The sequence below is a fragment of the Ostrea edulis genome, chromosome 7 (assembly GCF_947568905.1).
Source record: "Ostrea edulis chromosome 7, xbOstEdul1.1, whole genome shotgun sequence".
Classification (NCBI taxonomy): domain Eukaryota; kingdom Metazoa; phylum Mollusca; class Bivalvia; order Ostreida; family Ostreidae; genus Ostrea; species Ostrea edulis.
In genome coordinates, this window is record NC_079170.1 from 24,173,304 (window position 1) to 24,192,772 (window position 19,469).

Sequence of the window (19,469 nt, forward strand, 5' to 3'; positions counted from 1 at the left end):
GAAGCGAATGGACTAGTGCTCTCGCGAATGACATCATTGTTCAGTAACTTTCGAATATGTTGTTTCACTTCATCAAACTGGGACGGTGGGATGCGTCTGTACTGCTGAGAGATAGGCGTATTGTCCGTGAGACGAATCTTATGCTTAACGATATCTGTGCATCCTATGTCGTCATCATCCTTGGAGAATACTTCCTTATGTTTACGGAATAATACTGTTATTAGCGATTTATCCTCATCACTGCAGTCAAGTTTGAATATATCATCTGGTAATTCGAACTCAGAATCAGGAGCAGTTATTTCTGAAATTTCAAAGTGATGCTGAATAAATATTTCCTCTACATTTCCTATACGATTGAAACCAATGTCAGAACGTTCATTTTCAATTTCACATTTGGACACTGTCCCGATCATAGTACGTGGTTTAACGTAAATGTCCTCATCACCAACATTAGCTGCACGAATCCACATTTGTCCTTTTGTGATTTGAGTACAAGTATTTACTGTGCGGAAATTCCTATGTAGATGTGCACCATTGTTCAGTGGGTTAACTACAACGTTGCCGTCAATATGTGGTCCTGTGCATGGTATCACTACAGCGGTATTTGCAGGAATATAAACTGGTACAGTTCCGAAAACTCTCGCAAAACCACAAACAGACTTTTGTTCACCCGCATCTTTTGTCACAGATACTTCACTTAAAAATCCGTCACTGCCAACATACCTAGAATATCTCTGCATGCACTGATTATATTAATTCCAATAATCCCCGGAACGACCTCCTTCCGTTTACGTGTATTTTCATCACTGGAGTCCTTCACTATTAAGAAACCACGTTGAGGTATAATATTTCCATTGAAATTAACATCTAGTTCAATGTATCCAACGTAAGGAATGGGTAGTCCGTTAGCAGCTTTCAGTTGCAAATGACATGTCGGGTTCAAAGTTTTTCCAAGCGGTTCTATGTAATTCCGGTAAAACGTTTCAGTTATAGTAGAAACCATCGATCCAGTGTCCACTAAACATTGAAAAGTTAAATCCAAAACACTAATATTCATCACTGGACACTTTCTTACCATAGCACATGAATACGAAGAGTCCTGAAGACTGTCATCTATTAACGGACTCGTATCAATAGATGTTAGTTGTTTCCCGAAATGTCCCTGTTGTCTGTTTTCACTCTACAAAATTTCTTAACATGGCCAATTTTTCCACAGTTAAAGCACTTCGGACTCTTGCTATAGCGGCGTTCCGTAGAATGTTCCCTTACACTGTGATCTTTCATCAAACTGGTTAGTGAGTCGATCTGCTTTAGTTGCGCTTGGATAATTTTCAAAAGCTGATCCGCAGTAGACGAATCCTGTGTCTGGACATTTAAATTCAGCTGATCGCTGATCGTCTCTGGCGGCTTATTGTCTGGAAGTCTCGACTGTGTGTTCGAATTGTGTTGCGTTGTTTCCTCTTCACTGAATAAGATGATTTCATCCCTCAGCATATAGAACTCGGTTGGGCCATATCCACCTCTAATTAACCGTTTCGCTTCCTTGCGCATGAATGGATCCCACAAACCGTTAGCAAATCGTTCACACAGGGTGCGTTGTTTGTCTGGAAATACACTGTTGTTTTTCTTAATCACTTTTTGAAATAGATCCAACAACACATAAGAATATTCGCGAATGCTTTCAGTTTGTTTCTGGTGACGCTCAAAGAAACGTTGCTGTAATGTAATCACACTTTCCGGATTTCCAAATGCTGCCCGTAAACAGTCTAGTATTGCGGTCGGATCATGACGAATATCTGCTCTGTATTTCACCTCGTCCTTAGCCTGGCCTTCTAAATGAGTGAAAATAAGATCTACTTTTTGTGCATCTGTCCTTTCACGAGCTGCAAACGCCACTTCCAGATCATCAATCCAGTCATCAATCGACAAATCATTTTCGGCTTTAGGTCGACCAGAAAAAAACTTTTATTTTGCGACTTTCAGGAATAAACGTGTGTTTTTCAATAATGTTTACCTTGGAATGTTTCTTTTCTAAAAGCTCTTGTTCCAGTTCATAAACACGGTTTTGAAGTTCTCTTTTATTCATTTCGAAAGAGTTCAGACACAAAGTTTCACATGAGTGACTCTATTCACTGTAATATAAGTACCGTTACACTGAATGCAGTTCACTGCGCACAGCCCAGGTAAATGGTATACTTCAGCCAAAATCGAGTAGAATTCATTCTACAGTCCAGATAATTGGTAGACTTCATTGACAGAGAAAATAATTCAACTCACATTCGCATCCACGGAATATAAGTTCCATAGTCAATGCCTCATGATGTAATTTCTCGCAGCGCCAAGATGTAACCGAGCAGGAAGGCAGATGTTGGTTTTATTAATTTATTCAGTAGAAAATAAAGGCATTGACCTACAATAACAGATAGATGATATTACAAATCAAGAAAGAAAATATAAGTGAAATATGACAATTGTAAATTGTACCCACAGTAAACGTTTTAGAAGCATACTATACTTTACAAAATTATGTACATGTGTTCTGTAAATAATTTAGATTAAGATCTTACAGACTCATATAGTCATTACGACTTTGAAAGCAAAATTACAATAAAGTAAAGAACTTGCAATCAAAATAATTACGTATATCGGCTCTTTATATGAAAATGAAACATATACTTTAATATAGAAATAACATACCATAAGATGCGGAAGATATCAGCTGGTTGTAACTCTTCAAAACGTATTACTGCTCTAACTACATAGGTAAGCGCGGTAGATTTATACATATACTGAAATACTATTATTGGATAAAGAAATATGAAATGACCAATGAAATCAAAGAACCAATGAAATAACAGAATAAAACTTAACTCAGCCAACTCAATCCAGATGCGCAATTGAACTTACGGTAAAATTAATTTTAAGATTATACTTAGCAAAACGATCAATGAAAAATATCAAAACGAATAAATACATATAGAAATTCATATTTATACTATCACACAAAGATACAAATTTTAATTGTATTCAAGCATAAAGGTAAAACGGTTTGCAGTCAACAGTATGCCATATATACAGAGTCTTCGGTTTACTTTTACAAAACTTCAAGCATAAACAATTCATCCTTCGGTTTTTGTAAGAGGCAACTAAATAGGGCGGTCCTTCGCATGAGACAGCAAAACCCGAGATCCCTTGTTACACCCGTGTTGTCTCACGATAAAGTTTTTCCCTGTTTTAGGAAGCTCATTACACTAAATCTTTATCTACTGGCTCGTTAAAACACCTCTTATGAAGTATGGTTTCACAATTGAAAAGGTGATACAAGCTCTCAAGTATTTTATATGAATTTTTTTGTGTGATTTATTCCGGAATGATTAAAAAAAGGTACAATAAATGTTTGCAATTAAAATATTCTAGAGTTCAAATTTTGCTGTGATTGGGTGTATAATATGAATATCTAAGACAAGATGCCTAAACGACTCAGATAGACGTTAGAAATGTTTTAAATAAAAAAATATTCATGAAAATTGAAAACGTTACTTGTTAATATTTTTTAACTCTATGGATAAAATCTTCAAAAAACATGCCAGTTAGAAAAACGATATATCAGAGAAAGATATTTTAAAAAGAAATTGAAATGAAAAATGTCAAAATTCAGAAATATTACGATTTTTCTAATCTGAATCAAGCCCGATTGGAATTATCAAAAAAGTAGTCGTAGAGAACATTGTAATCAGAAAATGGTTTACAAATTAAATGAATTCATAAAAGGAACTAATTTCTTGATGAACAATTCATACAATTAGAAAAGCATGATTATTTTAGGAATTTCTATCAATTTTGATCGGGATCGGTATCCTTTTCTCTGGTTTGATTATGGTGATTATATCTTTTGGTCATTTCGTTTCAATTTCTTTTTTATGATATATTTCTTCGATATATTCCTTTTCTAACTTATATGTTTTTGAAGATTTTATCCGTAGATTTCAAAAAAAATATCAACAAATAACGTTTTCAATTTTCACAAATATTTTTTTTCTATAAACTTAGAATGTTTATATCCGAAGCTTTTAGGCATGTTTTATTAGATATTCATATCATGCACCAAATCACAGCAAACTTTGAGCTAAAGCATCTCTTATTTGCAAATAAAACACATTTTTTATCGTTTCGGGACAAAAATCACAACAACAAAAAACCCCGAACTACTCATAATAACATAAATATAGTTCAGCCGAGTGTACACAGTATGGAAGTTGGGCAATATTAGTAGTAAAGATTTTAATTAGATACCTCTTCCAAGTTGATGGCGATCGATACCCCCCCCCCCCCCCCCCCCATCTTCATCTGAATTTACAGCTTATATGTACATGCAGGTGAACTTAAGTTTATAAAACTTTCCTTTACATTCTGGAAATGTCAATAGCGGACTGTCTAAGCTTTTTTCAAAAGCTAAACTTTTCTAGAAGAATAGTAGTGATATTTCTTTTGATCTCTGCAACAACCGTAGTAGAATTAACAACAAAGTCAGTATAGTCACATCTGTAGTTCCAATTTCTCCTACTGGAGGAATGCGAAATTTGTAGTGAACCCAGTTCATATGCTACAATATATAGTTTATTCCATTTTTTTTTAGAATACCGTGTAATGTACACCGGTACAGTCCTGCGCTCGTAGAAATAAAGCATATCTTGTGTTGTGGTGGAGTTGTAGAAATCATCCAGATTATCATTAATTGGTATTTTTGCTCATGAGGATATTTCTATAATTATTATTTTATTCCTTATTATTAGCTAAACATTTCAAGCTTATCAAGTGTTATGTGATATGTCTATTTCCTTTTGATAGGAATATCACAGGTATGGTTATCTGGCTTGTATTATGGAAATATAGGGGAAATGAAAACATGCGCTAATTTCCAAGCCGTGAAATCGATTGTGCATTAATTTCGTTAACATTGTTTGATATCCCCTCTAATATGAACACACATGGCTATGTCACAGTTTCAATATCGAGAAATATATTTCAATGAAACAGCCAAATGTGTATGCCTGAGAACTTCATGTTGAAATTAGATATACCCATATTTGTACAAAGTATGTTTTGCATGACACACAGTGTTAGTAGATGCCAAAGAGTTGGACGGATATACAAATAATATTTCCCTGTCAATGTAAAGGGACAAATTGGTTGAATTAAAGTACTTACATGTACATAATTTCCTCGAAAATATATAAGGGAGAAGTGGGCAATCGCTCGTTGATAATGACGCTGTCATCGCAATTATTTCATAGCTCTCTCCGTTGTTCGCGCATGGCGGGAGAAATCATGAATTCTATTCAACTCTACTACGTATTCGTATATTTCCATACAGCAACACCACTACTTACAACCACAAGTCCAGGTAACCATTCTCTCTTAGTATAGATGATTTTCTCGATGACTTTACAATACCTCCCAAACGTTCGGAAATTTTGATTTCGACAATTAAAAGCATTAGATAGTTAGCACAAATAGCTAAACTGTTTTGATAGGACACTTATTCTATAATAACATGTAAACCTTACAGGGTACCAATTTCGATGCACCGGATGCGCATTTCGACATATAATGTCTCTTCGGTGATGCTCAAGCTGAAATATTGGAAATCCGAGATACCAATAAACTTGTAAGAACAAAAAAAAAAAACACAGACTGCCAAAGACTGGAGTCAAATTCGTCTAAGGATTATAGCTATGCATGAGGGAGATAATCCTTAATTTTGAAAGGAATTTCTAAATTTTATCACAGCAATTGAATATACATCCGTATTTTCAAGCTAGTAACGAAGTATGTAGCTACTGGGCTGTAGATACCCTCCATAACTATGATATTTACAGATCACACCTGGGCCTGGGATGTAACACATACTCTTGCTATCACAATGTGTTCTCTACTTTTTACTTATTCTCTAGAAACATCTACATATACAGTTTCTGCACCGCCTCAGCAGTCATCAACTAATGGATCTTTTGCTGCCAATCTTGGTTGTGATGACGACATGGAGACCTTCTATCTGACCAATGATGGAGTTAACCAGTCTTGGTCTCTTGAATTAGACAATATTTATACGATCAATTGGATCTTTCTTTCCGTTGGTGCTGGTATGAAACGTTATTGCATATTCAAATGCTTTTTGATATAATTTTACCACCTTGTGTTTTTCATTCATGGTACTTCTTCTCTCGACAGGAACCTACAGTATCTATGTAGAACTGATAGGGGGTACTTCGCCTGTGTGGTGTATGGATATCATACAATCTGATGAACTGAAACCTACATCGTTTCAGCAACTGATTACATGTGAATATCCTATTGGTGCCTATAGAAAAGGAAATAGAATTAGCATAACTCGAACAGAAAATGGACCAATCAAATTGTTTGAATTAAAACCAATAGGTATTATATACTTTGTTTTCATTCCTACTTGAACAGCTGATTAACTTGCAATATAAAGAGTATTTAAAAAGGATAGGGTTGGACTTATTTCCGTCAGTTTTTTGTTTAAAAAATCTTTTTGTCGTTACCCTGATGACACAATATTAAACTTAAAAATTTAATTGATGTGTTTTAATTTCCATGACAAGCAAAATAGCACATATCACATTAAAATAGTTCAATTTGGTAGATTCCTAATTTGAATATTTAAGCACTCGTATGAAGTATTGATAGTTTTGTAGCTCTTGAAAAGCATCCAAACATGAAATGTATGCTCTTGACTGCCCGGTCTACTTTCCTTATTTCTACTTTCAATCTTTCCAAGTCACTAAATGTGAAATAAAAATCCCCCAGTCTTGTTGCAAACCTTTCAAGATTTTAAAACTGTGTGAAATCCACTGACTTTGATCATAAACTACATTTCAGTATAATGATAATTTTGAATAAAATGATGAATTCAACTGCTATTGAACATACATCCACAGATCAAGAATTTTTCTCTTTATATCCCACCCCTCTTTATGAGCGTCTATGAAAGGTGAAGATAACAAAGAGTGATCAATCTCATAACTCCTATAAGCCATACAAAATAGATAGTTGGGCAAACACGGAGCCCTGGACACACTAGAGGTGGGATCAGGTGCCTATGAGGAGTCTCAGTCTCGTTTAAAGTCAGCATTTCGCAAATTTTATTGTAATTATAACGATCTACTTTGCCAATACAACCTATCATTGGGGCAAATATTGTTTGACGTGTTTCATACCGATTGTTAGATAGCTCTTAGCACACTGATTTTGACTATGGATAGCTCCGTTTATCTGATCAAGTTATAGGGCTCACTGCGGGTCTGACTGATCGACAGGGGATGCTTGCTTATTCTAGGTACCTGACCCCACCTCTGGTCCAGGGTTCCGTGTATGCCCAACTATCTATTTTGTATTGCTTGTGGGATTTATGAAATTGATCACTATTCGTTATTTTCACCCTTCATCAATTATACTGAACGTTCCAAGGGTTAACCAAACTTCGTAATCTGGAATGTGTAATTCAGAATAGAACGGTATTTTGGATTTAATTCGTAACTGCTATATTGGTTTGTTTTGCTACTGCATGATACCGTCCTAGACTGCAAAAAGTAATATTTAATATCAAGTTTCAATTACTTCCAATTTCTAACCATTTTACAAGATAAACATTTGTAATGCACTAAAGACAATACTTTCCATATTTGTTGTTCAACATTTGTAATGGTTAGATGAGAATAATTTCTTTTGTTTCAAATTTCTTTGTTAGGACTTTCTGGTATCAATCGATTATTTCTACGGAATTTTCCCGATTTCTCGACGGGATTTCTTGGTGCTTTAGATAACGACATAAACACTTTTTACCAATCAACAGAAAATGTCCAGGCATCTTGGTTCCTGAAATTGGACAGAAAATATGAGATTAAGTGGATTTTTATATCAACCAGAGGAGGTATATTTTTTAAGATTTGTGAATAAATCAAGTAGTTATGATTTGAGTTCGAACGTCGAACACTTCATTTAAACTACGTTAAACCGATTTTTGCAAGACATAATAATTTGTAAGATCGTCATCCCTTAAAGGTAGACTGTTTAATTCTAGCACTTCTAATATTCTGAAATATTTCCTGTATTGATTAATTTGTACATCAAAAACGTTATTCTAAAGATATTACTTTTATCATAAAAACATTGATTGTAGAAAACACTATCAATATAAAACATTGATTGTACAAACCATTATCAATGTAAAACATTGGTTGTAGAAAACAATATGTTATTAAGAATTGTTATTTTGGATTCAGCAATTATGGGTTGTTTTCATTACTTTTAATAAGGAGTTTATGAAGTACATATAAAAGAAAATGATGCAATGGCGAGTTCGTCAACCGTGTGTCAGAATTTCAGTCTCCATGGAATAAAGCAACAATACAAAGCCGTGGAATGTTACAAAGAAATGAAGGGGATACCATTCTAATAAAAGGAATCGATGACGGGGGATTGAGACTGTTTGAATTGTATCCTATAAGTAAATCATTTATTTACATCTGATATTCATGCAGATATATATCATGCAGTACAAAGATAAAGCATTACATATAATACACATATCGAAAGAAATTTCTTTTTCTAACAAGAGTGTGTTATAACACGTAGAAAATGTTACATTGTTGATAATGCAAATATTTAAAAAAAATTACAATAATCTTTTCCTCAACAATTATTTTGGTGTTGATATTTTTCAGTATGTCCGGCAGGTCGCTATGGACCAAACTGAGCTAAATGCAGGAAGGAGTGTGTGTCCTGTAGTCCTATAACAGGTGTCTGTAACCAATGTCATGGACCGTTCTGTGGTGACATCTGTCAGCACCAATGTCCAGCAAACTGTCTCAACGCTACGTGTGACCAGACATCAGGGACATGTGAGAGCTGTATAGAGGGTTACTATGGAATGAAGTGTGATCATGAAATCACTACACCTTCAACATTAAATGGTACACCAAATCTAATCTCATGTTTTACTAAACACTATTCAAGACGTCTATCCTCGTTTTGCTTTATTTGACCTTCCCTTTTTCGCAACGGGTTCGTATTTGTTTTTTAGTCTCCCCGATCATAGCATGTCCTCCATGTTCTCCTGATTATTTTTCTTTTACATTTCCATGGAATTGTTGATACATTGCTGACAATCTGTCACCATCTGTGTCTTTTAATCCTAAACCTATTTTAACTAGTTGACTATTTCTTTTAAATGTACATAGATCATCATTATCAATGCAAATATTTGATATCAACTAGTTGATTTCAGATTTGTAAGAACGTGTGTAAATATCCTGTATGATGAAAATTGAAGATAACGAACAGTGTTCAATCTCATAACTCCTATAAGCAATGCAAAATAGACAGCTGGGCAAACACGGACCATCTCAACGAATCCATAACGAATGTTCCTTGGTTACACATGATTGTTTTAGCAGTACATTTTTGACATAAGTTCCCCATGGTTTTAAAGGCACTCTGTGAAGACCTTATTTATTCAATGTAATCCGAATATAAAGGACTAAGAGTGTTGTAAGACTTCTTATGGACTTTGAAGAAGAAAAGGGTTAACGTGACCAAACAATACGAGATAGCTTTATCACGTCAACAGTACGTCAGCTAATATAAAAATGCTTAGGACACCGAAAGGCACTTACCATCATTCTGTGTCCATTCGGAAATGTGGGGAACCATAGATAACAACGTAAGAGAAATAACAATAGGAATCACGGGTGTCTATTTTTAGGATAAAGCATAAATAGGCAGGCAACATAAAGCCATTTTTTTTTATTCTTTTCAAGTTTCTGAGTGACAAGATACTGACGAACATGTCTATCATATTTTCTTCTCAAATTCACAATTTCTGTTTACATTCGTTGCATCCATGTTCAAAAACAATTTTATCGATCCAAATCTAATGTTCGCTTGTTCATCTAGTCTTCGCTAGTTCGGGTTCTTGATGGAGAAGAATTTACTTACAATTTGAGTTACACATTATGCTTATTACCAGAACTGCAGGATCTTAAGTGATGATAACTAGTAATGAAAAGGCTGGGGGGGTTTTTGTAGATGTTTTATAATTTACCTTCCAAGTCTTCAATTTCCTTGGGTCAACTTAAGGTTACGTTATAATTAGGGTGAATGTCACAAATATTGTCTTATACCAGACGATAATGACTGGTACTGTGAGGGTACTTTATCGCCCAATTGGCAACCGTTACAAGGGACCACCTTTGCAATTAGAAATTATGTCTGAGGGACTCATGAATTTCGCTACCAATGCCGGCTTCATATTAAGATATCAATCACTACCTAGTTTAACCCTTTATGGCGTTGACACGACCATCAGCTTGGGGAATCGAACCAGAAAGTTTCAGGTTGCGAAGCGTGCATGTTAACTACTAGATTACTAGGATATTGAAGATAATATGGAATACGCTTTATTCTAAACTAATGTAAATTTGAAATGTTGTTTCAGAACTTCATTCTGGATTTACCCCAAAAGTCTGTGGATCACCTTGTGTCACGTGTAATCATGACATTCACGTGTGTATGTACTGTGCAGCGCATCAACATTTACACACAATGACATGTCGATACAGATGTAGCGAGATTTGCTCTAGTGACGATTGTTTTGGTATAGAAGATAACTGTACCAGCGACATTACGAAGAAAAACCAATTCCACATTCATAGTAAGATTTCTATTTCGAATAGTATCATACTCTATAAAGCCTTATATGCAATAGCATTCATTATTTTCACCATTGTCCAAATTCTTGTAAACAAAAAATCTTTTCATGTTTGGCTATAGCATTTATTAAGAAATATGGAATGCAAAGTTTCTAATGACGAGTTTTAAAAATTGGATATTTTACATTTGCAGCTCTTTCAATTATAATTTAAGAAAGTGTCTCAGAGTTCAATGCTCCGGTTAATTCCCTGTTCTAATTTACACATGTTAAATGACGTTGTAGTTAGCTTTGGTTTAGATATGTGCAGACAGTGCAATTTCGTTTCTGGGATTAACCAAATGTTCACTTCCCTCATCTATCCATACGCTTATTTTAATGTCCCCATATCCAAAAAATGATCCGTGTTGATGAGAAGAAAACATACAAAGACGGTTAATAAGATTCGTATGAATTCTGTATTAGTAGTACTCTATATTTTTATTTCTCTTTTATTTATGGCATCTACTGTTTCTTATTGATACATTATATACAAAACGTGTGATATAAAATGCCCCGCGTTATTTTTCCTGCATTTTCCTGACTTACAACAACGGTAAGATTTCTGGAAAGAAGGTATGTAATCATTTTCTACAACTACTTTCTGAAATGGAAAAAGTATAAATAACCTGATTTGCATTTTGATAATCGTCGAGATGATAAGATATTACGTTATATGATACTCAAAATTATCTAACATCATACCATATAAAAACAACAACCAATCTATAAAATTTTGCATGGTTAAAACCCTCTTCAAAATTATCAATTACAACTAATTCATTACGTGATGTGTATAATGTTAACATATATATTATCTTTGAAGTGTCAACTATAAATTCACGATTTTCATTGTCATTGCAAATAGCTTGGGGAAGGAATTAATGGTCGTTACGTTTTCACATATCGAGTTGGGAGCGGGTGCGATTCAAACTCAAAATCATCCCATAACGAAACGAGGTTTTGCGAGAGACTGGATACGACATAACAAGATGTCTAATCTGACAATGGTTTGGATTTTTTAATTCTATACACTGTGTACTTTAATGACACATACCTCATCTGTGCTTTTCATACCTCTCAAAAAATCACCGTATGTCTAAAACAATTTTCATCAATGCTATAATTAAATCCGTTACCTAACATTCCGCATGCACAGGATACTATTTTCAAATAATGAACCTATTTACATTTATTTTCGCACTTTATTATTTTGTATAACTAGCAAGAGTTCATATTACGCTGATCAACTGTTCACTGTGCATGTGATACACTTATTAAAAAAATGAACAGTAAAGCTCAAGCCGTGAAATTTGTACATCTTCCTATATATGCCAAATGAAAAGGGAAGATCACGAACAATGACCAATATCATAACTCCTGTAAGGAATACAAAATAAAGAATTGGGCAAATACGCACTCCTGGATATATCAAAGGTTGGATCAGATGCTTACAAGGAGTAAGCATCCCTTGTCGACCGGTCACACCCACAGTAAGCCCTATGTCTCAATCAGGCAAGCGGAGCAAACCGTAGTTAAAATCAGTTTGACAAGAATGGCCTAGCAATCGGTATGCAACATGTCAGACAGTATTCGACCCAATGATAGGTAGTATTGGTAACCTAAAGCATTCTAATGACAATGGAATTTGCGAAATGCTGATTTTAAACGAGACTTGAAACCCCTGTGACATCAACTTTGTTGCCAGTAGCTTGCATTGATTTAAAAACTGATCATACTCAGAACTATCCTTTGCGTATCAAATCAGTTGAGAGATATAACCATTATATGCGGGTAATAGTGAAATATTGCTACATTGATATGGGAAGGCGTCGATGGAGAAGCTGACTTTCAAATTACTTTGAAATGATATATACATTTTCAAGAAATAAGGAGCAGGGGAACAGTATGTAAAACTTATACAGTACCAATTTTGATGCTAAAGATGCGCATTTAGACAAATAATTTGTCAGTTATCCTCAATCCGAAATATTGGAAATGCGAAATAACAACAAACTTGTAACAGCTAAAAATAAAAACAGAGTGTGAAATACTGGAGTCAAATTCGTCTACGGATCAGTGCTATGCATAAGGGAGATAATCCTTAACTATGAAATGAATTTCAAAATTTTCTCTCAGCAATTAAAAATTATATATATTCGTATTTTCAAGCTAGTAACGAACTACTTAGCTACTGGGTTTATGTTAGTCAAAACTATTTCAAAGATATTTCTTTATATGCTAATTTTGACCACAGATTATTCTATTTTATTGATCTGATCAAACACGGCGGGTTTGTCTGGTCAGCAGGGAGTGCTTACTCCTCTTAGCTGTAGGCACCTGATTCCACCTCTGGTGGTTCCGATGGTTAGTTTTTGTCCCACTAAATGTTTTATTCTTTATTGCATTTCTTAGTGTCCCTTATCTTTTTATGCCTATTTCTCCATTTTCAGATATTGGAAATGATAAATTTAATCTTGGGTACCACATTTCTTTAGACATATAGTTCACGAAAGGAACGGTACAGTATATTCACGTGTTTTTGCTGTTATGCAAATCAAAACATTGATTAATTACTGTCATTACTGCAGTTTGTAGAATTTTGAATTTTAAATTTTTGTATATCTTTTGTATAACTATTGAATGAGTGAACCTGGTAGTTAAGCTACAACTTCACAAAATTATATAATGTTACTCTCTAACGGTTTAGCCCCTAAAGCTTTCAGGAATCGTATACATTCCATTGCAAAACATGTATACCTTTCAATTAAACTGGTTTGATTTCCTCAACGACCTCGCAACCCACTTTCCAATGTACCGCATTATTTCAGTTTCATGCGTTATGCATGAAATTGATTGTCTACTAAAACAAGTCAACTATCGGACTCTGGTATTATTGCTGATAATTGATACATATCATATTAAAACAATGCAGAATTGTCCAAGAAATACCATAATTTCATATATTTTAAGTAGATACTATATTAAATTCAGAAATAGTTTCTTTAATCGCAAAAACAAAAATGACATACCAATTTCTTTTCCACATTATATGCACCCATTTATCTATGAAGGGGATATAAGACGAAAGTAGTTAAGTGACTTTCATTCACATGTATGTAATACGTTTTCACTATTTCTAACTCATAGTATTGGTTGTGAACCTACTGACCATGCAATTAGAGAAAACCATAGTATTGTGCAACCTATGATATTGATGTGATGCAGAGGATTGAAAACTGGGAAAGATGATGTAGACAAAATCAAGCTAGTTTGACTTGTCCTGAAATCAAAGTTCAGAGGATGTAGTGAATCTCAAAATCACAAAATTGATCAATTTAATGAAAATATTTTAGAGACATTTTTACAATGGAAAAGGTACGACCAGATTTGACCTCCATTTCGAAAAGTATATTATCCAGATCATTCTTATTTCAAAATTAGTATCAAACTTAATATTTGCCGTATTTCAATTTCACAGAACAATGCTTTTCGTACATAAGAATTAGTACCTTATTCAGGTAGATACCCTTACAAAAAATGGTACCAAAGTTCCCAAAGAGATTAAATGATTAACTCTTCATTTAAACTTTAAGAATTTAATGATAGGGGGAAATTGAACAGTAACAGGAAGTATTCGTCATTTAGTCAAACATTTTTAGAATTTGTATACTGACAATTTTATGTGTATTCCTTTTTGCATGAAAGGTAAAGATAGCCGGATTATGTGAATAGACTGCAAACAAAAGTATGAATATAAGTCATTAGTCATTAGCTATATCTTGTATACAGTATATGTCTGTCATGTTTCATACATGAAAGAATTCAAAAATGAAAAATGCCCAATATCCAAAACTGTTGATGGTTTTTCCGAAATCAAGAGGTCGCAAGGAAGCTTTTAAAGTTGGTGTGAAAACACTGCAGGATGCTTCAAAATTGGTGTCAATAACGATTTCCGTCGTGTTTATTTGCAAACTGACATGTACTGCTTCAAAAATATACGACATCCTCAATTGTTCATATTTTGTAGACTGGAATCAAAAATGAAAATCGTAGATAGATGTATGCTTTTTGTTTTCAAAACCGAAATTCATACAAAATTCAAATATATATTACATTTTATTCAGAAACTTCCAATGTCTTAAATCTGTGACAATCATATATTCATATTACAAATCGCATTTTCCTCTATGAACCAATGAATTTCAGCGTGCGACACAATCCGTTCACATTGACTATGAACGGATTATGAACTAGCTTAAAGCACGCGACTGAGAGAGCGTGATGATTTTCAAAAAATAGAACAACTGTTACAAAGATCTCGCAAGTCACACCTTTGGATTAAGATTGTAAACTTGCGTGGATTATCATTCCAATCTTGCTGTCTCCTACCTCCAAAATACAGCGCAATTTGCAATGTTGATAAAAGGCAAGCTGAGACGAAATGTGACGTCATGTCTATGTGTTGACGTGCGTCACAATAAGTACTGTGACAGAGGCTTTAGGAGTTCGTTTTATGCGACAAAATAGAAACAATGTAAACAAACGGTGTTTTAGTAAATGAATATAAATATAAGAAATGAACATCACTTTTAAGCCCTTCATGGTCAATATGAACAGATTTGGATTTGAGGCAAATTCTTTGTGAATCGCGCTAGGCTGCAATCCAAATCTGTTCATACTGACCATGAACAGCTCAAAAGTGATGTTCATTTCTTAAATGTGTTGCGAATGTTTACATTCATGATCATGATTGTATATATTTACGAAGACACTGTCTTCAAAATGCAAAACTTATACGGTACCAATTTTGATGCACCAGATGCGCATTTCGACAAATAATGTGTCTCCAGTTGTGTTCAACTGACATGTTTGAAATCCGAAATAACAATGAAGTTTTAGAGCTATTATAGCCAAAAACAGCGTGCCAAAAAAGTGGAGTCAAATTCGTCGAAGGAAAAGAGCTATGCATGAGGGAGATAATCCTTAATTTTGAAATGAATTTCTAAATATTATAACAGCAATTAAATATACATCCGTATTTTTAAGCTAGTAACGAAGTACTTAGCTACTGGGCTGTAAAGACCATCGGGGATTAACAGTCCACCAGCAGAGGCCTCAACCCAGGGGTCATAATGTAAAACTTATACGGTACCAATTTTGATGCACCAGATGCGCATTTCGACAAATAATGTCTCTTTAGTGATGCTCAACCGAAATGTTTGAGAGCTATTTTAGCCAAAACAGCGTGCCAAAAAAGTGGGGTCAAATTCGTCTAAGGATACGAACTATGCATGCGCAGTTGTGTTAAGTAGGGCCATAGAAATATGTCAGGAAAAAAATCGTTAATAAACAGATCAATTTGTGACAAATTCTGTAAACACAACCCTTTTATACAAAAACAATATGTATATATCATTAAGTGCATATTGACCTCTTATACATTTTTCACCAGACCGACAGTCTCTACATCAACTCTGTCTCACGTGATAAAAAAAACAAGATAAAAACGTATCGTGTATGTATAAATCGTTGATTTTGCACGATATCCAGATATCAATGCAAGTTGAAGTTAATATAACTTCAAAGCATATTAATTTCATAATTTGAAAAGTGCTTAGAGCAAGTTTATTGTGACTTGTAACATGTCTAATTTTTCCATTGAATATGCAAGATGCGCCGATTTTTGCACATTTGAAGTTCAATCTAGCCTGAAAAACATATTTTCTGTTGAAGCCAGAACTTGCTCCCCTAACTTTCCTTTGGCACTGAAGTTCACATGTCACATAAATCAAATATCTTTCACTTAAAAACATCGGGGTGTCGTGCCAATGATGAAATTTTTATGTACGGAAACCCTGTTTATGCAAATGAGTCCATTGTGAAAGTAACTATACGTGTAGATTAGGGGCGATATCAAGATCACGATATAATATGGATATTACTTTAGCATGTATGCTATATAAAGAAGAAATTGAAACTTTTCAATATCAAAGAGAATTAATATAACCCATTTGACAGAAACTTTACGCGATTGCAGTTTACCGTTTGACAGCGGTGGTAAATAACGAAACAATATTTTGACATTTCCAACCACAAAAGGACTGTAGATATGTACGTCATGACCTTCGTCATGACGTATTTTTCATTGTGACGTCGTGCAATATGCCAGTGCGGTAAAGTATATTTATGTACAGCACTGGTATTAAAAATCTTATGGGGAAAGCCTTAACTCAACCGCGTGAACTTGGACGGATTTGGCTCCACTTTTTTGGCACGCTGTTTTTGGCTATATTTAGCTCTATTACTTCAGATTTATTTCGGATTTCAAACATTTCGGTTGAGCATCACTGAAGAGACATTATTTGTCGAAATGCGCATCTGGTGCATCAAAATTGGTACCGTATAAGTTTTACATTATGACCCCTGGGTCGAGGCCTCTGCTGGTGGACTGTTAGTCCCCGAGGGTCTCTACATCCCAGTAGCTAAGTACTTTGTTACTAGCTTGAAAATACGGATGTATATTTAATTGCTGTTATAAAATTTAGAAATTCATTTCAAAATTAAGGATTATCTCCCCATGCATAGCTCTTATCCTTGGACGAATTTGGCTCCACTTTTTTGGCACGCTGTTTTTGGCTATATTTAGCTCTATTACTTCAGAGTTATTTTGGATTTCAAACATTTCGGCTGAGCATCACTGAAGAGACATTATTTGTCGAAATGCGGATCTGTTGCATCAAAATTGGTACCGTATAAGTTTTATATGAGGGAGATAATCCTTAATTTTGAAATGAATTTCAATATTTTATAACAGCAATTAAATATACATCCGTATTTTCAATAACAAATATTAATTCACACGATGTTAGTATCTTTCACAGAGTAGTATTAACACACAACATATTTTCCTGGCACTTTAGGTAAACAAGAGCTGTTGGGTGGACGGAAGTATCAACAAAGGTCGTTGAGAACCGAGGGAGGATTAATACCAGAACGTTAATGTATACTCTCATAAGGATTTTGCGATTCTCTCGGAACCACGATTAATTCGTTCTATATGATTGTCAATGGAAATTATGAACTTTAATCAACACTACATCGTATTGATGAAATATCTATATGCAGTTGTTCCTATATTTTCATCTAAAATTTTAGGTAAGAATTATCTCATAATTTCGTAAATTGATATTCGGTAAAAGACATAAATTTTATATCTCATCTAAACCAGTTTACAAATAAATTTTCCTGATTACTTTGAATTTGAATCTTGTAATTCTATGTTCATATTATATTTCATTGACTGAATGTACCGAGGTGGGGGAAATATGCATTAACACGTACACATCTTATCGCAGTATACGTATTTTAAATCTTATACTCGTTCTCTAGAAGCATCGCCATATACCGTATGTGCACGGTCTCAGCAGACATCAACCAATGATTCTCTGTCTGCCAATCTTGGTTGTGATGACGACATGGAGACCTTCTCTCTAACCAATTATGGAGTTAATCACTCCTGGTCTCTTGAATTAGACAATGTTTATACAGTCGATTGGATCTTTCTTTCCATTGGTGCTGGTAAAATTGTGATTCAACACTGAATTTTATTTTATACAACTTTACCACTTTTACCTTTCCATTTATGGTGCTTCTTTTTTTTGACAGGTACCTACAGCATTTATGTAGAACTAATTGGGAGTCCACCGGTGAAGTGTATGGATATTAGACAATCTGAAGACATGAAACCTACACCGTTTCAGCAACTGATTACATGTGAATATCGCATTGCTGCCTACAGGAAAGGAAATAGAATTAGCATACCTCGAACACAAAGTGGAATAACAAAGGTGTTTGAATTAAAACCAATAGGTATTATACACTTTGTTTTCATTGTGTAATACAAAAACCTTTATTCTATTAACTCTTTGTCCTCAAATTTACAGTAATTCTACTACTAATATTAAAAAATTCCCTGTAGTGTATCAAAGTACCAGTATGTTTGCTTTGGTAAATGAAAGGTAAAGATAACGAACAGTGATCAATCTCATAAATCCTATAAATAATACAAAATAGACAGTTGGGCAAACACGGACACCTGAGTATACATATGCACCAGAGGTGGGATCAGTATCCTGGGAGGAGTAAGCATCAAACATTTGGGTGTGTTGCTTTTTTTCAAATATTCGAGAGGAAGATATACATGTATTTTCAAATACAATGTAAATACAATTTGGTAAGGATATTGAAGATCAATAAAAGAAGTGAAGATAACAGTAATCAATCTCATATTTCCTAAGTAGAATACCAAATTAAGAGTAGGGCAAATACGGACCACTGTACACACCATTAATGGGATGTGTGGTCGATCACACCCCCATGAGCATTGAGCACGATATCTTTAAATGGTAAACTCAGAAATCTGTACTTTCGATCAGCCTGTAGAGAACGGCCTAACAGTTGGTATGAAACACATCAGACAGCATTCCACCTAATGACAGGTAGTATTTTTAGATTAGATGGTTATAACTAACACAACATTTGCAAAGTGCTAACTTTAAACGAGGCTATTGAAAAATCGTAAAATCGTGTTATAAACCTAATTACCATTAAAAAAATACAAAATTGAGATAATTGTTACCTCGACAATTCAAAGTACGAAAGCGTATATCACACGTTTGCCACGATAATCATGTTT

The 19,469-nt window shown here is 34.4% G+C and overlaps 1 protein-coding gene across 1 annotated transcript in view; it reads left to right on the forward strand.

The window, feature by feature from the left end:
• Positions 1-17,682: 17,682 nt before the first annotated feature.
• The window catches only part of LOC125656005 (receptor-type tyrosine-protein phosphatase H-like), a 34,273-nt gene continuing 32,486 nt past the window's right edge, over positions 17,683-19,469 (forward strand). The window contains exons 1-3 of the mRNA XM_056143755.1: positions 17,683-17,929; positions 18,164-18,352; positions 18,440-18,643. Coding sequence (XP_055999730.1) covers positions 17,842-17,929; positions 18,164-18,352; positions 18,440-18,643 — 481 coding nt within the window. The 5' untranslated portion in view covers positions 17,683-17,841. The remainder of the gene's footprint in view (positions 17,930-18,163; positions 18,353-18,439; positions 18,644-19,469) is intronic.